The 23,047-nt window shown below is 37.5% G+C and overlaps 2 protein-coding genes and 2 pseudogenes across 2 annotated transcripts; 1 reads left to right on the top strand and 3 right to left on the bottom strand.

Annotated features, from left to right (window-relative positions):
* Nucleotides 1-718: 718 nt before the first annotated feature.
* On the bottom strand, nucleotides 719-1,740 carry LOC140613409 (olfactory receptor 8K3-like). Its single transcript, XM_072791936.1, has one exon. The coding sequence runs from the start codon at nucleotides 1,658-1,660 to the stop codon at nucleotides 719-721; it is 942 nt and encodes a 313-aa protein (XP_072648037.1). The 5' UTR covers nucleotides 1,661-1,740.
* Nucleotides 1,741-9,364: 7,624 nt separating this feature from the next.
* On the bottom strand, nucleotides 9,365-10,520 carry LOC140613629 (olfactory receptor 8K3-like; annotated as a pseudogene).
* Nucleotides 10,521-15,340: 4,820 nt separating this feature from the next.
* On the bottom strand, nucleotides 15,341-16,282 carry LOC140612767 (olfactory receptor 8K3-like). The gene has a single exon (XM_072790832.1). The coding sequence runs from the start codon at nucleotides 16,280-16,282 to the stop codon at nucleotides 15,341-15,343; it is 942 nt and encodes a 313-aa protein (XP_072646933.1).
* Nucleotides 16,283-18,938: 2,656 nt separating this feature from the next.
* Nucleotides 18,939-20,399, top strand: LOC140613408 (vacuolar protein sorting-associated protein 72 homolog pseudogene; annotated as a pseudogene).
* The last annotated feature ends 2,648 nt before the right edge of the window (nucleotides 20,400-23,047 follow it).

The raw sequence follows: 23,047 nt of genomic DNA, 5'->3' as shown, positions 1-23,047 counted from the left end.
GATGACTTAAAGCTAGTACAATACACTGAACCTCCTTAAAACTATGATCAAGTGTGTTTTTATTTCATTTTAAGATTTTATTTATTTATTCATGAGAGACACACACACACAGACAGAGACAGAGGGAGATGTAGGCTTCTTGCAAGGAGACTGATGTGGGACTCGATCCCAGGACCCCAGAATCACGACCTGAGCCAAAGGCAGACAGACACTCAACTGCTGAACCACCAGGCATCCCATCAAGTGTGACTTAGACAACCCATAGAAACCTACATAGGCTAAACAGAAAGAATGTTCTTACTAAAAATCACAGCTATACACATAATACATAGACATTGGAATGTTTATTCTGATAGTTGATAATAACATGAGTCATTTTTACTCTCTTTCTGTACCAAGTATTCTTCTTTACTCCCACACAGCATATCCACACTACTTCCTTGGTGTTATAGCTTATAGTCTCCTAACCCATTCTCCAGTACTAACACAAGCCCCAGTTATTATGCCTATAACTTGTCTCTTTCCCTCAGGAAGGAAAAATATATTTATTGCTTATGCACAATGTATTCAGAGTACTTTGAAATATGAATAGTACATAGAAGCAAATCTCTAGATATACATCGAACTTATTTATCCTTGCTTTTCCCTCTAAAGAAACATAGAGAAATGTTTAATGTTGATTGTTTAATTCATAGGAACCGCATAGTATACAATAAACTTAAGAAAAGGTATTGCATATTTTTTTCCATATCCTATGTAGAGCATACTTTACATCTTTGTTCCTCAAGCTATAGATCAAGGGATTCAGCATGGGGATTATAAGGGTGTAAAATATGGACGCCACTTTATCAGTGTCAAAGGAATGGCTGGACTCAGGTTGCACATACATAAATATCAAAGTCCCATAGAACACTGTGGCCACTGTCAGGTGGGACCCACAGGTGGAAAAAGCCTTGAGCCTACCCTCAGCTGAATTCATCCTGACGATGGCTACCAGGATCAGCAGGTAAGACACAAGAACTATCAGAAGGGATGAAATCACATCAAAAACTGAGAAAATCAAAATCATCAATTCAATTTCATGTGTATTTGAGCAGAGCAAAGATAACAAGGGGAGACAGTCACAGTAGAAATGATTGACAACATTGTAGCCACAGAAGAATGAACTAAAGATCTTTACGGTGACAAAAAGTGAAACAAATATGCTATAGAGATAAGGGATTGCCACCAGCACCTGACACACCTTCTGTGACATGATGACGGGGTAGAGCAGAGGGTTACAGATGGCCATGTAGCGGTCGTAGGACATAGCAGTTAGAATAAAAAGTTCACTAATGATGAAGATCATGTAGAAAGCTCCCTGTGTGGCACATAAATAATAAGAAATTGTGTTTTCTTCCAAAAAAAAACTTACTAACATTTTTGGTCCTATAGTTGTTGAATAACCCAGATCAGTGAAGGCCAGGTGTCTGAGGAAGAAGTACATGGGTGTTTGTAGTCTGGCGTCCACCTTGGTGAGGACAATCATGCCCAGGTTGCCCACCACTGAGATCAAATAGATGATGAGGAAGAGCCCAAATAGTGGAGCCTGCAGCTCAGGTTTGTCTGTGATTCCCATGAGAATGAACTCATTGAGCACCGTTAGATTGTGTTTTGCCATCCAGGTTTGTTGGAAAACCTATTCTGAATTGATAATCAGCATAGTAGATAGCTTTCATGTTATATTATCTGGTCTTGTTTTATCCTGAATACAAGTAAAATAGAAGTGTCAGGAGTCTAGGAGTGAGCTATATGAACATTACAGAAAAATACAGCATTGTTAACATTAAATTATAAACATTTTTTTCTAGAAAATACACTCACCTCATATAGGGCATTGCTGATAAGATTGTGAGCTTCTAATAAATAACCGGATACCCAAGTACATACATTCTTTTGTCAGAAATCCTGATATTAAGAAAAACTGTTTTAAGCGAACAGAAGAAACAATGTGAATAATGTTGAGGTGCAATGATGAAAGGCAAAAGAAAAAAAAAAAGACTTTGTCTTCTGATTTTGCGTAAGCTAAGCAGAGAGAAGGGCGTTCTCTCACCAGTTTGAGACATCAACTGGGAAAAGCTTCAAATTGCTTTTTTGTAGTTTCTATCTGTTTTGATGATCAGATCATTGTTATTTAAAGTTCTACTTTTTGTGAAAATTATCCGTGCTGTCAGATTCCACTGGAAATTGAACATGTTGTACATTGTACCATTACTATAAAACAGGGTACTTAAACGTCTCCTCACCTCCAAATATTGTTTTTCACAACTCAGCACGAGGTGAAATTTCTCCTTTTGCTCATTATTAATTAGAAAAAAAATTACTTTGTGGCACCTGGGTGGCTCAGATGGTTAAGCAGCTGCCTTCCACTCAGGTCATGATCCCAGTGTCCTGGGATCAAGCCCCACATTGGGCTCCCCGCTCTGTGGGGAACCTGCTTCTCCCTCTCCCTCTGCCTACTATTCTCTTTGCTTGTGCTCTCCCTCTCTCTGTCAAATAAATAAAATCTTTTTTAAAAATTTATCTTTATAAGTTGATTTAAATAACCATCACAATGTTTTTGAGAAGGGAATGAGAAGAATCTAGTCACTAAATGAGGTTTTTAGATATTAGACACACACCTGAATAGCAACAGTTTCATAATTCTTTCATACTTTTTGTTTTTTTTTTATTCCTTACTCTTTAGTTAGGCTTTATGGTCGCTTCGTTTGGTCTGTATTATTTATATGATCAAGTATTTACATGAAACATATATTTACATAAGCAATATGGCCCTGACATTTCAAACATGCTAATAAGCATTACTTGAACAAATAATGTGAAGAGAAAGGAGAGCACTCTTACTGTGTCATGCATTATCACCAGGAGAATGCAGAAATGAATCAGAAATCCTAATAGTTTTCTATGCCTTGACATGGAATGAAAGTGTTACCTTGCAACTGTCAGCGAAAGTATGTGGATATGGGTATAATACAGGACCACATGAAATATCTGTTTACCTGTGATGAAACCTCTGTCTTGGCTTCCCCACGATGCTTCATGATATGGTGATGTGAGATTAATTTACGGACTCTTGCTCACCCTCTGAGACTCTCCCTGAGGATATGCCAAGCAATTGCTTGATCATCCCTGAGGCATCTGAAAGCTTAAGAGAATGCAAAAGATGGTGTTTATTAATTCTCTAGGACAATTTGTATTCACCAATGAGTTAGATTTTTTTTATTAGTTTGTGTACTACCTTCATACATCTTACTCTTGATTAATTCTTTTTCTCCTTGCTTTGATGGTTAATTTTATGTGTCCACTTGACTAGGCTACGGTGCCCACCTGTTTAGTCAAAAACTAGTTCAGATGTTGTCATAAAGATATTTTTTACATATGATTAAGATTCAAATTAATGGTCTTTGAGCATAGCCATGTAACTTCTGGAATGTCGGTGGGCCTCATCTAATCAGTTGAAAGCCTTACAAAAGATGAGGTCTCCTAAAGACAAAGAATTAGGCTCCAGGGCAACCTGGGTGGCTCAGCGGTTTAGCACCTGCCTTCGGCCCAGGGCATGATCCTGGAGACCTGGGATCGAGTCCCATGTTGGGCTCCCTTCATGGAGCCTGCTTCTCCCTCTGCCTGTGTCTCTGCCTCTCTCTTTCTCTCTCTCTCTCTCTGTGTCTCTCATGAGTAAATAAATAAAATCTAAAAAAAAAAAAAAAGCTGATTTAAAAAAAAAAGAAAAAGAAATTAGGCTCCAGACTGAAATATAGAAAATTTACCTTAGTTTCCCCCTTTTGTACTCAAGACTGGAGTATTAGCTTTTGCAATGCTAAGCTCCTTGTCATTCCCAACAATCATACATATTGATTTCTCAAAATCTCTCCCTCTGTCTCTCAAATCTATTTTATCATGTTATATATAACATGTATATTATTATATTATTATATAATTATATATATTATATAATTATATATATGTATATTATAGTACATTATATATATGTACTGATAATTTATATTAAAATAGTTTACAGATGGTATATATAATATATATTATATTATATATATAATCACTTCATTTTGGTTTTGTTTCTCTGAAGCACCTTTACCAAAACAAACGTATAAGGAAATGGATTAATATGCCTTATCTATACACCAAACTGCCAGTATTCCCCAGGTGTACAATGGTCTCCTTAGACAGATGACAAAATGGACTCCTCAGATGACACATAGAGTCATTTTTAAATGCCGTCTCATTGCATTATTCAAATGATTAAATGAGGGGCATCTGGGTGGCTCAGTCAGTGAAGCATCCAACTCTTGGTCTCAGGATCCTGAAATCGAGCCCCTTGGTGGCCCAGTGCTCAGTGCATAGTCTGCTTGTCCCTCTCCCTTTGCTCCTCCCACCCCAATCTCGAATAAATAAATAAAATCTTAAAAAAATAAATGAATAAACTAAAAGTAATAAGATTTTGTGAATATAAGATGCTATGTCTTCTCCTTTATTTTGACTATATAGTGAGAAATTAGTTACTCTTCTCATTTTTTTTTCACAGTAAATTCTCATCATCTATTTTAGGTTTTCCCTTGAATTTTATTTGTCTGTATTAGAGTTCAATATTTCTTGTTTTTCCATAATGCCTAATACCCACTCCAATTCTTTTTTTCTCCCTTGTCACCTGCTCTACTGTACTTGACGAATATCTTACAATATTAATATATTCTGCAAAAATATAATATTTTATATGCATATGTTTTGCTATGTTATTTTGCTATAAATTATGTTGTTGCATTTTAAGCCACATTACACGTGATGTTTTCATGCTGTGTTTCTTTTTGCTTCTTTCCTATTTATAGTCAATAATACATAATGAATTTTATGGATCTATTCTTTGTTGGTATTTTCTTGTCTCCAACCTTGGTTATCAGCAGCATGGAGTTCCATGAAAAGCCCTGACTTGCTATGTTAATATGTTGGAAACAAAATTATCTATGGTATACATGTCACATATCTGTCTCTGGATGCGTGTGCATGTGTGCATGTGTTTGTTAATGTGCATATAGATGCACCTACGTGTACGCATATGACCACATATAAGCACCCACAAGCAGAAAGATTGCTTTGAAGGAGAAAACAATTTTTTAAATTTTTTAAGTTTTCCAGATTGGTTCTACAGTACTAATATCCTCTTTCTGTAGCAAATATATGAGGTTCTTGGATCTTCACTTCTATGATAGGAGCCTGCATTATGTTCTCTCTTGTTAACTAGATAATACTTTTTAAAAATATTTTATTTATTTATTTAGAGGGAGTAAATGATCAGGAAAGAAGCAGAGGTGAGGGAGAGAGATAATCTCATGCAGACCCCATGCTGCATGTAGAGTCTTCATGGGGCTCAATCTCATGACCCTGAGATCATGACCTGAGCTAAAATCAAGAGCTGGTCACTTAACCAATGGAGCCAACCTGACGCCTCTCTTTAGTGGATAATACTTAACATGTTTTCTGTTACTGACTTTTCCCTTGGTTTTAGTTTGATCTCTTGGCATATTTAGTAAAGAAGTAAAACAACTTAAGTAGGTATCATTATAAAATAAATGCATATATGTAAATAATAAACTGCACACATATAAAGTATAAAATTTGATAGGTTTTGACATATGTATGTGTATATATATATATATATATATATTTCTATGTAATATTTCCATTTTACTTCATCCTACCCCATAATGTCTCAGACAAACTTGGATTTAATTTCTTTAACTTTATTATTATTATTTTAAAATATTTTATTTATTTTTCATGAGAGACACACTCAGAGAGGCAGAGGCACAGGCAGAGGGAGAAGCAGGCTCCTTGCTCGATGTGAGACTCATTCCTGGTACCCTGGGATCAAGCCCTGAGCTAAAGGCAGATGCTCAACCACTGAGCCACCCAGGAGTCCCAACTTCTCATTATTTTGAAATAGTTATAGAATTATGAGAAGATGGAGCAAAATTAATTAATTAATCATTAAACTAATATTACAATACTTTGCCTGTTCAGGTCACCAGGTTTTCATGTGCTCATTTTTGTGTTTATACACACACACACACACACACACACAAACAATTTTAATCAGATGTACATATGTGTAATCAGCATAACAATCAACACACAGGCTTATTTCACCACCAAATGGGTCACTTCTCATATGCCGTTCCTTCATAGCCAAATCCTCTTCCTTTCCCTCATTCCCTTGTCTTTAACCTCTATCAATCACTAACCTGTTTTTTATCACCAAATTTTCCAGGTACAGAATTCTCAGTTGGCAGTTCTTTTGTTTCAATATTTTACTGATGTTGCTCCATTGTCTTCTCACCTGCAGAGCTTCTGATCATGAGTTGATATTCTTTGTTCCTTTGTACATAAAACACCTTTGCTTTTTTACTGCTTAATGTTTTGGCTTTGAGAAATTTGATGATGAGGTACCTTTAGGTCATGGTCTTTATGTTTCTTGTATCTGGGGTTTGTTAATCTTGAATCTGAGGTCTTTTAATTTTTATCATGTTTGATTATTTTTCACCTGTATTTTCTTCAAATAATTCTAATGACATTTGACATTATTGTCATTAATGTCTAATGACATTCTTCTTTGGAAAAGCCAGTTGTGAGCATACTTGGCTGCTTGAAACTGCTTGATTATTGTAATTCTTTTATGTTTTTGCTTCTTCCCCCCCCCCATTTCATTTTGATACTTTTTATTGCTGTATCTATAGACTCACTAATCTTCTATAATGTTTAATCTCCTGCAAATACAATCTCATTTATCTTTCACCTTGAACATGGTGCTTTTCATCTCTAGAAGTTGAGATTCTTTTTTTATAATTTCTTCCAAGTTCCTAGTTACCTTTTAGAGAATATGATATACAATTCTAATAACCATTTTTGTCCTTTGATATTTCTTTTTTTAATATTTTATTTATTTATTCATGAGAGACACAGGGAGAGGGGCAGAGACACAGGCAGAGGGAGAAGCAGGCTCCATGCAGGGAGCCTGATGGGACTCGATCCTGGGACTCCAGGATCACGCCCTGAGCTGAAGGCAGACGCTTAACTACTGAGCCACCCAGGTATCTCTGTCCTTTAATATTTCAAACGTGTGCCAGTTCTTGATAAGTTTCCACTGATTGGTTATTTTATTTACTATGGAACATGTATTCCTGCTTCTTTGTATGTATGATAATTATAGGATGTATTTCATTCATTGTGAATTTTTCTTCATGCATATTGGATAAATTTGTATTTTAAAAAATGTCCCTGAAATTTGTTCTAGGATATAATTAGTTGGAAATAGTTTAATCCTTTTGGATGTTGCCTTTATAATTTCTTAGGTTGGACCAGAGTAGTGTGCAATTTAGAGCTAATTATTCCACGTACTGAAAGAAGATCTTCTTGAGTATTCTACCTAAAGCCTTATAAACTATGAGATTTTTTACTCCCTGTTCAATACATTGGCACAATTTCTACCTCTGCTTGAGTTCAGAATACTGTTGCCTTTCATCTTAGATGATTCTTTCTTTTGCCAGGATGATTTCCTCTTGCTTGTGCTAATCTGGTGAATAATTGAGGAGGATTCTCTGTAGAGATCCAGTGTTCTTTCTCTGTACAGCTCTCCTAGTGTAGGCACTCTGTCTTGCAAAATTGAGCTACCATAATCTTACTAGATTCTTGACTTAGTTTTTTCAACTCTCAGGAAGGTGGAACAATCATAGGACTCACCTCATTTGTTCCTGATCCATCAGGAAAATTGTCCTTTGTGGTCTGTTATCAGTGTTGTGACAGCTTGTTTCATATATCTTGTCTCTGTTTTTGTTTGGTTTGGTGCTTTTTTTTTCTAGTTTTAATGGGAAGTTAAGGTCATATTAATTGAAAGAAGAAAACAGTATTCAGTATATCTTAAGATGAGCCTTGGAACTAGTCTTTCTATTCTTTTTTAATCATTGATTTCCTTTTCTATGCCTCTTTACCCCACGTAAACATGAAGAACTATTAAGATTTTCCTCAAAAATATGGGATCCCTGGGTGGTGCAGTGGTTTAGCGCCTGCCTTTGGCCCAGGGCACGATCCTGGAGACCCGGGATCGAATCCCACGTCGGGCTCCCAGTGCATGGAGCCTGCTTCTCCCTCTGCCTATGTCTCTGCCTCTCTCTCTCTATCATAAATAAATAAAAAAAAATTAAAAAAAAGATTTTCCTCAAAAATATGTTAATAATCTAATCACTTCTATTCTTTGATTGTTCCTGTCTTAGATTAAACCTCTATTGTCTCTCAAATGTATCGTGAGTCTGGCCATACCACCCTGAATGCATCCAATCTTGTCAAATGTATCATGATTAATCCCCTCAGCATTTTCAATTTCCAAACTTAGAATCTGCCATCCATTATTTACACAGCAGTCATAGCTGTGTTTAATCAAAGATAGATCAAATCACTCCTTAGCTGAAAATCCTCTGAAGACTTTTTGATTATTCAGGAAAAAAGACAACTTTTACAATGGCCTTAATAGAGTACTACAGGGTTAAATTCTGTTACAAATTCATCATCTCTCTTTTGTTTCCTAATCACATTTAGGCTCCCACCACCTTTGACTCTGGTGTTCCTCAGCACATGAGTCATTAGGAACTGCTGCAGTGTCATTTCTGTCCCCATGGAACAGGCTTCTGCTAGGTAGCCCCAGAGTCTCACTCAGCAACTCTAGTATTTGTTTCAATGCCATCTTCACAGAGCGCTCCCTGACAACCTTAATTAAAAGGTGACCCCATCCTGGCTACTTGCTCTAGCCCATTTTCATATTGCTTGATACACTCCATCCCACTTATAGGCCACTTCTCAAGCTGCCTATTTTCTGTAAGCCCCATTTCTGGCTTAAACTTCACAGTATATGTTTATTTCCTTGATTAATTCATTCATATAATATCTATCAGGCATCTTCTTTGTGTGTGACTTTTACTATGCTAGACAGTGATAGATAAGACTGTGAAGAGAATGTACAAGATCCCTAGTTTTATAAAAAATAAGTATTTAGTGGAAAAGACAAATAGGGCACATGAAAGAACATGTAGGAATGGCATTGACTTGGAATTGAAACTAAATTAAGCTAGTATCTGAAGTAGGATAAAGGAACAAATAATCTATTGGTGATTATTCTTATTTGAAATTTAAAATAATGAATATATGTATATTTTATTTCTATGGTTATCATACATTGATTCTTGCCTATCCCCTAGAAACAACAGAACAAGACTACAGCAAAGTTAATTACAGGATATATTGGCTAATACATAATTTATTGTTAGTGTATCCTACAGTGAATTTTAAATAGAACATTTGCAAACATTCTGCAGGTTTTATATAAGGCATTTTTCACCTCTTTTTTTCCTCAAACTGTAGATCATGGGATTCAGCATGAATATAATCAAAGTGTAAAATAAGGAGGCTATTTTATCACTATCAAATGAATGAATTGGTTTGGGCTGCACATACATAAAAAAATGGAGAACCGTAAAATATGACTATCAGTGTCATATGGGATTCACAGGTGGAGAAAGCCTTGTGCCTACCTTCTGCAAAGTTCATCCTGAGGATGGCAATAAGGATCAGCATGTAAAACACAGGGCTATCATAAGAGATGACACTAAATTAAAAGCTGAAAAGATCAGAATTATCAACTTAATTTCATGTGTGCCTGAGCAGAGCAAAGCTATCAATGATAGACTATCACAGGGATCCCTGGGTGGCGCAGCGGTTTGGCGCCTGCCTTTGGCCCAGGGCGCGATCCTGGAGACCCGGGATCGAATCCCACGTCGGGCTCCCGGTGCATGGAGCCTGCTTCTCCCTCTGCCTGTGTCTCTGCCTCTCTCTCTCTCTCTCTGTGACTATCATAAATAAATAAAATAAAATAAAAATAAAAATAAATAGACTATCACAGAAGAAATGCCTAAATGACATTATAGTCACCAAACTGAAAGGGAAATTTTTATAATGATCAGCAAAGACAAAATGATAGATTATGCCACCAGCAACTGACATAATCTATGTGACATAATGACTATGCAGAGCAGAGGATTATAGATGGCCACATAGCAGTCATAGGCCATTGCTGACAAAATGAGAATTTCACTAGTAATAAACATAATGAAAAAAGTGAGTTGGGTAGCACATCAGTTAGAAGAGATGATAGATTGATCTACAACAAGGCTTACTAGCATTTGGGGTCCCACAGCTATTGAACAACCAATATTAGTGAAAGCTAGGTGTCTGAGGAAGATGTACATGGGTGTTTGTGGCCTAGAGTCCACCTTGGTGAGGATGATCAAGCTCAGGTTATCCACCAGTGACACCAGGTAAACAGTGAGGAAGAGTCCAGACAATGGAGCCTGCAGCTCAGGGAGTTCTGTGATTCCCATTTGGATGTGTTCTTTCCACTGTGTTAGATTGTGTTTCTCCATGCAGGCATTTGAGAAACCTATAATGGGAATAGATATAAAAATAATCATTAATTTCATGACATATGACTAAGATGACCATTGTAGTAAGTGATTAAGGACTTAAATCTTGCATTTATGGCCTGTTGCTTTAACTGGCTGTTCCAACACCTGGCAGCTCAATTATCTCTCCTGGCTCAGCTGAGCTCTTTACAGCTTTCTTAGATATGACACCAAAAGTACAAATGACAAAAGTAAAAATACATAACTGGACATAAAAATAATTTAAAATACAAATAAACTTTTGTCCATTAAAGGACACTATCAGAGAATGAAACCATGACTCACACGATGGAGGTGATTGCAAATCATATATCTGGCAAGGCTCTGTTTTATAAGGATTCTTCAACTCAACAGGAAAAAAATCCAATTTAGAGAACAGGCTAAAGACTCGAACAGACACTTCCCACTGAAGATATAAACATGGCCAATAAGCACATGAAGAGATTTTCTTAACAAAACTCCCTTTTCAGAGATTGCTCTTTTTTTTTTTTTTTTTTTTACTATTCAAAGAGTACAAATTTCCTGGATCATAGCAAATGTCTACATTTCACCCAAAATTATAATGAAGACATTTACAAACTTACAACCTATAACCACCCGGAAACTTTAGATACCAAAGCAGATTATTAAAGAGATGGCTAAATCACTGAGGGAGGTACCAGATACTATTGGGGTCCTAAAACCATACTCTTTTTTTGATGGTTCCATAAATGTTATCTTTCCTTCAATTTTATTTTCTAACTGTTGTTGATAGGTGTAAAAATAAAGTTGATTTTTGTAAATTTATATTCGGCAAATTTGCTAAATTCACTTATTATTTCTAATAAATTATATATTTTCCCTATGTGGTTAATTATAACATTAATCAAAAACTAAAAATGGCAGTTTATGACTTCCTACCTGTCTTTACCTCATTTTTTTTATCATGGTTGAACCTGCTATAATATTCAATACATACTGAATATAAATGGGGAAACTGGGTCTCCTAATCTTGGGGGCAATTTCATCAGGGGAAAAGTTTTCAATGATTCAGTTTACACTAATAGTTTTATACATATTTTTAAATGTAATGATATATGCCCATCAGTATAATATCATATGGAATATTATCACTGCCCTAAAATCTTTTGTTCTCCGCTTATTTATCCCCCAATATAGGATTCTTATAAATATTATTTATAACACTGTTTTTGTCTATTCTGCTCAGCTAGGCAAATAGGTGTTAAAAATAGGTATTGAATATTATCATAAATCTATTTTTTTCTTTTAACTTACAATGATGTTAATTTATGTCGTAAGTTTTCAACTGTGAAATCAGCCTTTCATTCTTGCTTACAAGCAGTGCTCCTTAATGGTATCATGTACTCAAAAACAAAATGTGTAACTTATGAAAAGTGCCCATAATAGTACAACTTAGCTTCATTGCTATTTGTATGAGTTGGTGTAATTTTTGGAGAGCATGGTGCCTTTCACTTAATATTTTATCCATTCATCTTCTTTGCCACTCCTCTCCTCCTCTGCTCTTCCTCTTCTTTCTCCCACTTCTTCATGCTCTGCTGTGCAGAATATATTTTTTTGAACGTGCCATTACATATCCATCCATTCCACCCTTGATAAACATTTAACACCTATGATGACTACATCTGCCACAAACATTCTATTACTTATTCTCTAGGGGACATAATTACACGGATATGGAATTGGCACATCATAGAGTATACTCACACTAAAATTTAGTAATTATTCCCTTATTTTCCCAAAGTTTTTATAGCAATGTACTCACCTTTAAACAAGTAAAAGAATTATAATTTTCCACATTCTTATCAACATTTTCAATTATTGTTCAAACAAACTTTTGCATTTCAGCTATCCTGGTAATGTTTGGCGATATCACAGTATACATTCTTCACTTAGATTTATCTAATGAATAATTTTTTGAACACATTTGTGTATTTTTGGCTGTTTTGATATCCTCTTCTGTGAAGAGTTTCTTCAGGTGTCTTCCCTCACCTCTTCCCCTCAACTATTTTTTCCCTCCTAAAAGTTAACCCTCTTGATCATCCTCATTCAAAGAGTTAGGGAATTTGAATTTGTTGTTTTGTTTTGTTTTACAAATTACTTTGCAAGAGTGTATTTCAAATATGGTTTCTTTGGATTTTTAAAATTTATTATGGTGTATTTTCATTAATACAAGTTTTCATTCTAGATAGAGTACTATTTTTCTATTAGTATCACTACTTTTTGTACCCCATTTAAGGAAACTTTGTTGATCCCAAGTCATGAAAATATTATTTTACTTTACTTTAAGAAACCTTTTGGTTTCAAATTTCACATTCCCATTTGTAACATATTTCAATTAATTTTTACATGTAGTGTATAAATGACCAAGTTCCATATTTTATATAGAAACCTAATTGAACTGACCAATTTACTGAGAAAACCTATTTTATTCACTATATTGCAGCAAGGCTCTTGTTTTAAAATAAGTGGAATTAAACATGTGAGTCTATTTTGGACTTTATTTTCATTTTATTGATCTCTCTGTAAATATGTGCACTAATGATACATTTAAAAAATGGGTAGGAAATATCAGAAAGGGAGACAGAACATAAAGACTCCTAACTCTGGGAAACGAACTAGGGGTGGTGGAAGGGGAGGAGGGCGGGAGGTGGAGGTGAATGGGTGACGGGCACTGAGGGGGGCACTTGACGGGATGAGCAATGGGTGTTATTCTGTATGTTGGCAAATTGAACACCAATAAAAAATAAATTTATTATTAAAAAAATAAAAAAATAATAAAAAATCTTATTTCATTAAATGAATTGATATCTGTCATTGGAAGTCCTCTGAAATCTTTCTTCTAAGATATTGCCTGGCTAATCTAGATCTTTTGCGTTTCCAAATAATTTTTTTTAAATCTTTTTTTTTAATTTTTATTTATTTATGATAGTCACACACAGAGAGAGAGAGAGAGGCAGAGACATAGGCAGAGGGAGAAGCAGGCTCCATGCACCGAGAGCCCGATGTGGGATTCGATCCCGGGTCTCCAGGATCGCGCCCTGGGCCAAAGGCAGGCGTTAAACCGCTGCGCCACCCAGGGATCCCCCAAATAATTTTTGATATCAACTTAAGCACTAAAAAATCCTACTGGGATGCCTGGGTGGCTCAGCGGTTGAGAGTCTGCCTTCAGCTCAGGGCATTATCCCTGGACCAGGGATAGAGTCCTAAACAGGCTTCCTGCAGGGAGCCTGCTTCTCCCTCTGTCTGTGTCTCTGCCTCTCTCTGTGTCTCTCATGAATAAATAAATAAAATCTTAAAAAATATTACTGGAATCTTGATTGTTAACTGCATTGGATCTATAGGAAAATTAGGGAGAACTGGCCTCACCAAATTTATATCTTTCAACCAATTGACATGGTATTTTAACATTTATCTCTCCTTCAATAACTCAGTAATATTGGTTGTAGTGTCTAGCAATGAAGCTTTATTTGCACATCTGTGTAAGATTTCTAGATCTGTCCCAGTAAGGGAAGAAGAGGCCTTTCTCTTACACCTGTCACTAAAATGCAAACTAATATAATTGCTGACCAAACTTACACACATGGTGACATAACTTTTAGCCCCTATGTTAACCACTGTGATTATCAGGGGGAAAAACACTTTTCCTAAGACATTCAGCTGCAAAGGGAGGCAATGTTGGAATCCCCCTCAGTGATGCTGCACCACTCTGGAAAATATGCCTTCAGGCTGTTTGCCATCCCCTAGGGCAGCAACAAATCCTTCCAGTCGCCTCCTTTTGGCCAAAGCAGCCAAAGATTTAAAAGTCTTTGGTTCATAGATGGCTAGATCCACAAGTACTTCCTGTTGAGCTCCACCTGGCACTTAATTAAATGGACAATGAATGCCGGGTACTTCAGGCCATATTCCTGGGAGGCAGCTGTGATTCGATTAATCCAGAGGGTCCGCATATTCCTCTTCTTCAGTATCCGTGCTTTTGTGCATTTCACAAACGCTCTGGTCATGGCTCTCACCGTCAGCTTGTACTCATTAAAATTTTTCCTAGTTTAGCTTAAAATTTTAATTTTATCTGTTTTTGTTGGTAGATACAAAATAATTGATCTTTAACACGCTGACACTATATCCACTAATCCTGCAAAATTCACTTATTATTTCTAATGTTTCAATGCTGAGTCTTTTGAATTTTTAATGTACATAATTATGGCCCTCGAAGATAATCAACTTTATTTTATGCTTTTCCATGCATATACATGTTCACATATAATAATGTAACAAATTTAAAATGCCACCAACCAAAGGGGATAGAGTTGAAATGTCATTAAGGCAGATACTGTTCATTACTCATTAATGTATGTATGCTCAGCACAAAAAACATTAAGTGCCATCTTATGTCAGTATGCAGGTATGGAGGGCACTGGTATTTAAATGGTGTTTATCCCACAAAAAATATTTAAGAAAAGACACAAGAAAGCCTTTAAAAGATTACTTAATGGCAGATGTATTAAAACAGACTTCCCTTAAATTGTAACATAAGTACTTGGCAATGTAAGAACAGATGTCTGAACTTAGATCTCTGGCAGTAACACTTAAGGACAAATAAAAATTGATACAGGAAGGTTGATCACTACTGGAACACCTATAGTTGAAAATAGGAAAAACATTTCTAGTTTTCCATGACTTCTACACATTACTCCTTTCTAAACCCAACAACATAAACAGTAGTCCATAACCTAATTTATTGTATGTATAGTCTATATTGAACTCTACATAGGCAGTATGTGCAAGTTTTTCCATACTCTATGCAGGGCACATTTTACCTCTTTGTTCCTTAAGCTGTAGATCATGGGATTCAACATAGGGATTATCAAAGTGTAAAATGCAGAGGCGATTTTATCAGTATCAAAGGAATGACTGGATTTGGGTTGCACGTAGATGAAAAATAGAGTAGCATATAATACAACAACCACCGTCAGGTGAGATCCACAGGTGGAGAAGGCCTTGTGCCTGCCCTCTGCAGAGTTCATCTTAAGGATGGCCATAAGGATTAGGATGTAAGACACAAGCACTATGAGAAGGGAGGAAATCAAATTAAATGCTGAAAAGATCAGTATTATCAACTCAATGTCATGTGTGCTTGAACACAGCAAAGTTAACAAGGGAAGACTATCACAGTAAAAATGTCTAATGACATTATGTCCACAGAAGGATGACATAAAAATCTTGATGGTGGTTATCAGAGAAAGAAAGGCACTGTAGACATAAGGGGTTGCTACTAGCACCCAGCACACCCTTTGTGACATAACAACGGTGTAGAGCAGAGGGTTACAGATGGCCACATAGCGGTCATAGGCCATTGCTGACAGAATGAACAGCTCACTGATGATGAACAAGATGAAGAAAGCCAGCTGGGTAGCACACCAGTTATAGGGGATGGTATTTTGATCAGCTACAAAATTTACTAACATTTTGGGTGCCACAGCTGATGAGTAGCCAAGATCAATGAAAGCCAGGTGTCTGAGGAAGAAGTACATGGGTGTTTGGAGCCTGGAGTCCACCTTGGTGAGGATGATCATGCCCAGGTTGCCCACCACTGAAACTGAGTAGATGATGAGGAAAAGCCCAAAGAAGGGAGCCTGCAGCTCAGGACGGTCGGTGATTCCCATTAGGATGAATTCTGTTAACACTGTTAGATTTTGTCTGTTCATCCAGGTCATTAAGCAAAATTGCTGTGGGAACAACTATCACAAGAGTCATTGGGATTCAGGAGACAACATCTGTGGTCATTTTAGGAGGCAAAGCCATCATGGGTAAGATAGGTCCATTTTTTTAGATGGGTTAATTTAAAATAAGACTCACTTTTGTCACTGAACCTGGAGCCAAATACAGAAGGCATTACAACCTAAGGTATACAGTAGCCTTTTTTTTTTTTCTTTTTCTTTTTTGCTGCATGCTGGCTATCATTACCAAGTCAATACAGTCTCTGTGTGGTTGGTCTGTCAAGAAGGTATCATTAGAAAGTTTGGTCTTAAGTGGGAATCCTGAAATTCTTTTAGACATGTTTTTTACTTAATGCCTGTAATTGGTTAAACATATAATTCTTTATAAGAAATAATAATAAAAGTTATAACCCTCCACTTCTCAACTTGCAATTTCAGTCCCAACATTCAAGTAAAACACGATTAACTCATTTAATAGACTTTGATTTACATTTCTCATTATAACTCTGCATATCTAATGGTATTCCCATTCCATTATCCGTTTGATTTATTAACTTGTGTTATCATTCCATTATGCTTTTATGAGTTGTGAATATTGTTTAATGACTTTTTCTGATGATAGACAATTATTTAGATACCCTGCAAAAGTCCCCAACATGCTCACTGTAATGCACATAAATAAATTTTCTCAATAACATTGTATCTTAATATTTAGCACTTGCCTGCGGTGTTTTCATTTTCTGATTTTTGATATGTTGCACAGAAAGTAAGGCCTGCATCTACAAGTTATTAATATATAAAAAAAGAATACAGCTAACATTCCCACATTTGCTTTGACTTTAGCACTAGTATCTCTGAAATGATGGGTTTAATTTGGTAATTATATTTTCTAGCACATTTTAAGACCAGGATAAATTATCAGAATGTATTTGTTAATGTATCACCTGAAATCATCCAATAAACTGCTATTTAATTTCAAAGTAGGGGATGCTATCTCGAGTGTCTTTGAGGCTGGCAAATAACATTGCACGAACTACATGAATGAAAGACAATTTAATAGGGAACAAGGGTAAATAGATATGGCATGATTTATTTGATATACCTATCAAATATACCTACTGTTTAAATGTACATGGACAGGACTAATGATTCTCTGATCTAGATGAAGTGAACTGGACATGGCATAAAGAGAAATGGAAGACATTAACTATATTTTAATTTGAATATTACTCTTATACCTTTATTTCACCTTCCATCAAATAAACATGAAATGTTTTGTATTAACACAATTTATTAAAAAAATGTACTTTATCTATCTCTGCTTTTCCAACTTCTTTCTCCTTCAGATTGTTTTTAAAGGCAAATGTTCTAAAATTTCAAAGGAAAAAATATCATCCATATTTTTTCTACTAACTATTTCAGAGTGAAAAAATGAGAACTTCACTGTAACTCATCTTAGGTGACAAAATCATGATTTATAAAGAAAGATATAATAATGAAAAAAACCCACAATATATCCACTATATATATATAGTCTCTCTCTATATATATAGTCTCTCTCTCTCTCTCTGTATTTAAAAATGTATAAGAATTACAGGAAGTTGTCCAAACTGCATTGATCTCATGTTTGGCTTGATGGTTTTATTTTGGAAAATCTATAACTAGAATTCATCACATTGGCAGAATTAATTAGAAAAAAAATATTGAGCATTTAAACATCTATTTAAGGAATTTAGGAATTAATGTCATTAGAATGGACAAAGGCAATAAAAATTAAGGATAAAAGGAATAAGCCATAATCACAGAATGTCTTATAAAAACTAGACAACCCACTCCTAAAAGGTGAAAAGTTAAAATATTTTTGGGAAAAATTGCAGAGGTCCTAAATAAATTGGTAAAAATATTATGTTCCTGGATTGCTCAACTTAGTGTTATAAAAATGTCAATTGTGCTAAAATTAATCTTATGTACATGATGCCTTTGCAATCAAACTCTCACTCAGGAATCTGTAGAATTTAACCCTGAATTAAAAATGTATTTTAAAAAATGCAAATTATAAAGAATAACATGGAAACTTTTGAAAAGACCTATGCTACCAGATATAAAACTTAGAAATCTAGAACATGCCTTCTGAATGTCTCTCTTTTTTTTTTTTTTTTTTTTGATGCAAACACACGAGGGTTTATTTACAAGCTCGAGCTTGGGTCCAAGTGCACCTGACACAGCGGAGCAGGGACTTGGACCCCGAGACTAAGAGGCGTAGCAGCTTTATAGGGGCCAGTGGCCAATGGGATCGTAACACACATAGAAAGTTGCACAGTCATGTCGGTCCACACGCAGGTGCCCGATTGAATTACACCTTATCCTATAGTATCCATTTGAGCTGGCCTATTACTTTGGTCAGAATTGGCGCGCAGTTTTGTGGGGCACAAAGCAGGGTTACTTTGTTATGAGCCGATTTCCGATTAGGGTGGGCCCAGCGGCTTGACTAGGGTGGGGCAGTGCCTTAAGCAATAAGCAGGTCATGTGGGGGTCATACGGGAGGTGGCAGGTGTAGCACATAATGGAATCAGTCCTGCTCTGCTTGTCCAGGGGTAGGGGATTTTTGTAAAATTTCCTGCGTCCCACACTTGCAGCTCACGCACCCGGGCCACCCTCACCAGGTGGACTCAGCGTGCACACCTTGTGGTGCTGGATCTCTCACACCAGCGTGTGGAGGGCACGCTCCTCGCCCTAGTGAGTAGGTTGGGTGAGCATGGGGCTCGGCCTGAAGGCCAGGCTGCACAGGGGACCGAGGAACCGCAGCCCCATCCCCACCCTGACTCCCACACACAGGCAGCCCCAGGGCTCCCCCCCATGGACAGCCGGCTCCTCAGGATCTCCCCCCAGGGCGGCCCCGAGGTCTGGCTCCCTGCTGGAGAGGCGTCTCGGAGAAGAGAAGCACACATGTGCGTAAGAGAAGCTGCCACTAGAACTACAGGACGATGGCTCCGACAGCAGAAGTCCATGCGTCAATCTACAGCTGAGCATACACGACAGACATTCCTTCGGGTACAAGAGGGGCAGGGCCAGTCACAGCGGCGAAAGGGGCCCCATTGTGAGCGGCCTCTGACCCAGCAAGAGCTGCTCAGAGAGGCCAAGATCACAGAAGAGCTCAACTTACGTTCACTGGAGACATACGAGAGGCTCGAGGCTGACAAAAAGAAGCAGGTGCACAAGAAGAGGAAGTGCCCTGGGCCCATAATCACCTATCATTCGGTTACAGTGCCCCTTGTTGGGGAGCCAGGCCCTAAAGAAGAGAATGTGGATGTGGAAGGGCTGGATCCTACTCCCACAGCTTCTGCACTGACTCCCCATGCCGGCACTAGACCGGTTGTCTCTCCACCTCGCTGCTTGCATACTTTCATCATTTTTAGTGATGATGCAACATTTGAGGAATGGTTTTCCCCAAGGCCGGCCCCCAAAGGTCCCTGTTCGGGAGGTCTGCCCGTGACCCATCGCCCAGCCCTGTACCGGGACCCTGTCACAGACATCCCCTACGCCACTGCTCGAGCCTTCAAGATCATCCGTGAGGCCTACAAGAAGTACATCACTGGGATCCCTGGGTGGCGCAGCGGTTTGGCGCCTGCCTTTGGCCTGCCCAGGGCGCGGTCCTGGAGACCCGGGATCGAATCCCACATCGGGCTCCCGGTGCATGGAGCCTGCTTCTCCCTCTGCCTGTGTCTCTGCCTCTCTCTCTCTCTCTCTGTGACTATCATAAACAAATAATAAAAATTTAAAAAAAAAAAAAAAAGAAGTACATCACTGCCCACGGACTGCCTCCCACTGCCTCGGCCCTGGGCCCTGGCCCACCACCTCCCGAGCCTCTCCCTGGTTCTGGGCCACGAGCCTTGTGCCAGAAAATTGTCATCAAATAAGGAGATGTTTAATCCCTAGAAACCTCTTTCCTGCCCTGACTTGGGGCTCTTCATGTTTCCCCTTCTCTCCCTGCTTCTCCCCTTTGTCAGCTCTGAGCTTTGCCCAGCCCTTTTCTATTTCTTTCCCCCCAGTTCCTACTGGTTTTGTGTTTTTTAGTCTAATAAAAGAGAAAGATCTCAAAAAAAAATTGCTTTATTGAGGCAATATGGCATACACCAGTGGAACAGAATAGAGACCTCAGGAAAAGACCCATGAATGTATAGAACTGTAGTGTTTGGATAAAAGTGGCATGCTAGGACAGGCATGCAAAAATGGGCTAGTCAATGTATCTGGAAAAAGTGATTATGCATATAGAGGATAATGAAATAATGAAATTATTTCCAATAATGAAATTGGATGTTTATTTGATCCATATAAAAATCAGCCCTAGGCTGGTCAAGGACTTAATGTCACAGAAAATATTAAACTTTTTTTTTTTTTTTGAGAGAGAGCCTGCATACATAGGGGGGTGGTGGGGGCAGAGAGAGAGAGAGAGAGAGAGAGAATCTTAAGCAGACTGTACACCCAGTGCAGACTCTGAGATGGGGCTCAATTTCATGACCCGGAGATCATGACTTGAGCTGAAGTTGGAGGCTTAACCAACTGAGCCACCCAGTTGCCTCTAAACTTTTATAACTATAAGACTAGAACCTCTGGTTGCTCTTAAATAAACAGAAATTTCAAAAAAAAAATAGAATAGAAATTCAATATTAGTTAGGCAGATGAAACTACTTCACAAAATTTGCTCTACCCCAAAATCTATTCAAATTAACAAATATTTACAACAAAGCAATTACAAACATCCATTAGCAGCAACCAAACAAATGACAGACCCTAATATCTTAAGCTACAAAAATTATACCCAAAGAAAAGACTATTCCTCAGAAGTTTATACGATTTGGTAAACCTCTTCATACCAACATCCATTTTATTGTGATTTTACAAATGCCTGAAGTTCTTCTGAAACTCACTTAGTGAATATTTATGTGGCCTTCCTATAAACAGTCCTACCCAAGCACTGCCTGGAAAGAAAAGGAAGTTGAGTATCAAACCTCTTATCAGATGGAAGCAGAAGCTCAGAGCTGTTCCAGGACCTGGAGGATGGACATAGAGCCCAACGATGTCCTCTTATGCAAATGAAAACAACCAATATCAATGGAATATTCTGTAACATTTTCATAATAGCCTCAACTGAGGTAAATGGGTTGGTCAAACTGAAAACATTGCAATCTCATTAAAAAGGAAGGAAGGAAAGAGGGAGGGAAGGAGAGAGGAAGATTCTAAGTTGAGCTTGGAAAAATGTTTAGTCCCCTTCGGGAAGTTTTTGTCTAGAATACCAGTATAAATGGAGAAATAATAGCAAATAGAAATGAAGTCCCTTATCACTTTCAAATAACATACTAATACTGGTAAACATATATCATTAATCCAAAAAACCTAGTTATGAAAAGAGATGATTAATATATATGATGTAATGTACAGAGTCTGGCTGTATCTGTGACTGTGCTCGTATCTGTCATTTAAATGGAAGACAGGCATCAAAAACCATCACTCTAGTTAACTTAGTAGTCAATATAATCAGTGCCATCTATTCACCTTAAATGAAGACTGTCTTTTTTGTACTCCCGTGTGATTACTAGCATGGCTGCTGTCAGAAGAATTTATGAGCATCTCCTCTCCTTGAGACACTCCCCTGGGAACTTGAATGCATAATTCTTGGTTATTCCCAAAGCATGTGAGAGCAGGAAATGATGCCATGGGTCTTTGCTAATTATTCAGAGTAACTTTGATTTCCCTATTGAGGAAATGTTTTTGAAGAATTTATTTTTTTTTATTTATTTAGAAAGAGAGAGAAGGAGCAAAGAGGGGGAGAGGGAGAGGGAGAGGGAGAAGCAGACTTCCCTATGAACAGGGGGCCCCATGAAAGGTTCCATCCCAGGACCTTGCGATCACAACTTGAGCCAAAGGCAGACACTTAACCAACTGAACACCCAAGCGCCCATTTTTATTTTGTTTTTTGTTTTAAGATTTCATTTATTTATTTATTTATGAGAGACACAGAGACACAGGCAGAGACCCAGGCAGAGGGAGAAGCAGGCTCCATGCAGGGAGCCCGATGTGGGACTTGATACTGGATCTCCAGGATCAGGCCCTGGGCTGAAGGTAGCGCTAAGGCGCTGAGCCACCTGGGCTGCCCCATGTTTTTTATATATAAAAATTCACCTGCTTCCCTTGGTTGTTATTTTTATTGTATTCACTTGACTATCTAGATTTGAATAGTTTTCCTCAGACATATGCTTTAATCATCTATAAATTACATAAACTTTCAGCATTTCCCACAATGGCTTCTTCCATGTTTCACATCTGAAGATAAAGACAAAACTATTTATATATGACCTATAGTATGTTAAAAGTTTAGAAGGAATAAAAATTATGAATATATGTGTGAAGTTATTTATGTTTGGTTTTGTAACCTAAGGGACTAAACTTGGTTAATGACACATGATTCTACATCCCGTGTGCATTCTCATCCTAATTCCTATCCCTGCATCAGTTTTCTTTCCCTACATCGGTATCTCCTCCACAAAAGTTGATATATGTTCTTAAAAAGAAATTCAAATTCATGGGATGTCTAAGTGGTTCAATTAGTTAAGTGTCTGACTTTTAGTTTTAGCTCAGGTCACGATCTCAGGGTCCTGAGATCGAGCCTTGCATTGGGCTCTGTGCTCAATGTGAAGTCTGCTTCTCCCTCTCCCGCTGCCCCTCCTCCTCACACACACTCTCTCTCTCTCAAAC

This window comes from Canis lupus, chromosome 21 (genome assembly GCF_048164855.1).
Source record: "Canis lupus baileyi chromosome 21, mCanLup2.hap1, whole genome shotgun sequence".
Classification (NCBI taxonomy): domain Eukaryota; kingdom Metazoa; phylum Chordata; class Mammalia; order Carnivora; family Canidae; genus Canis; species Canis lupus.
Note: the sequence above shows the minus strand (reverse complement) of the source record. Positions and strands in the feature narration are given on the sequence as shown.

Coding starts and splice junctions, on each gene's coding strand:
- LOC140613409 (XM_072791936.1), bottom strand. CDS start 1,660: ATGGCAAAACACAATCTAACGGTGCTCAATGAGTTCATTCTCATGGGA.
- LOC140612767 (XM_072790832.1), bottom strand. CDS start 16,282: ATGAACAGACAAAATCTAACAGTGTTAACAGAATTCATCCTAATGGGA.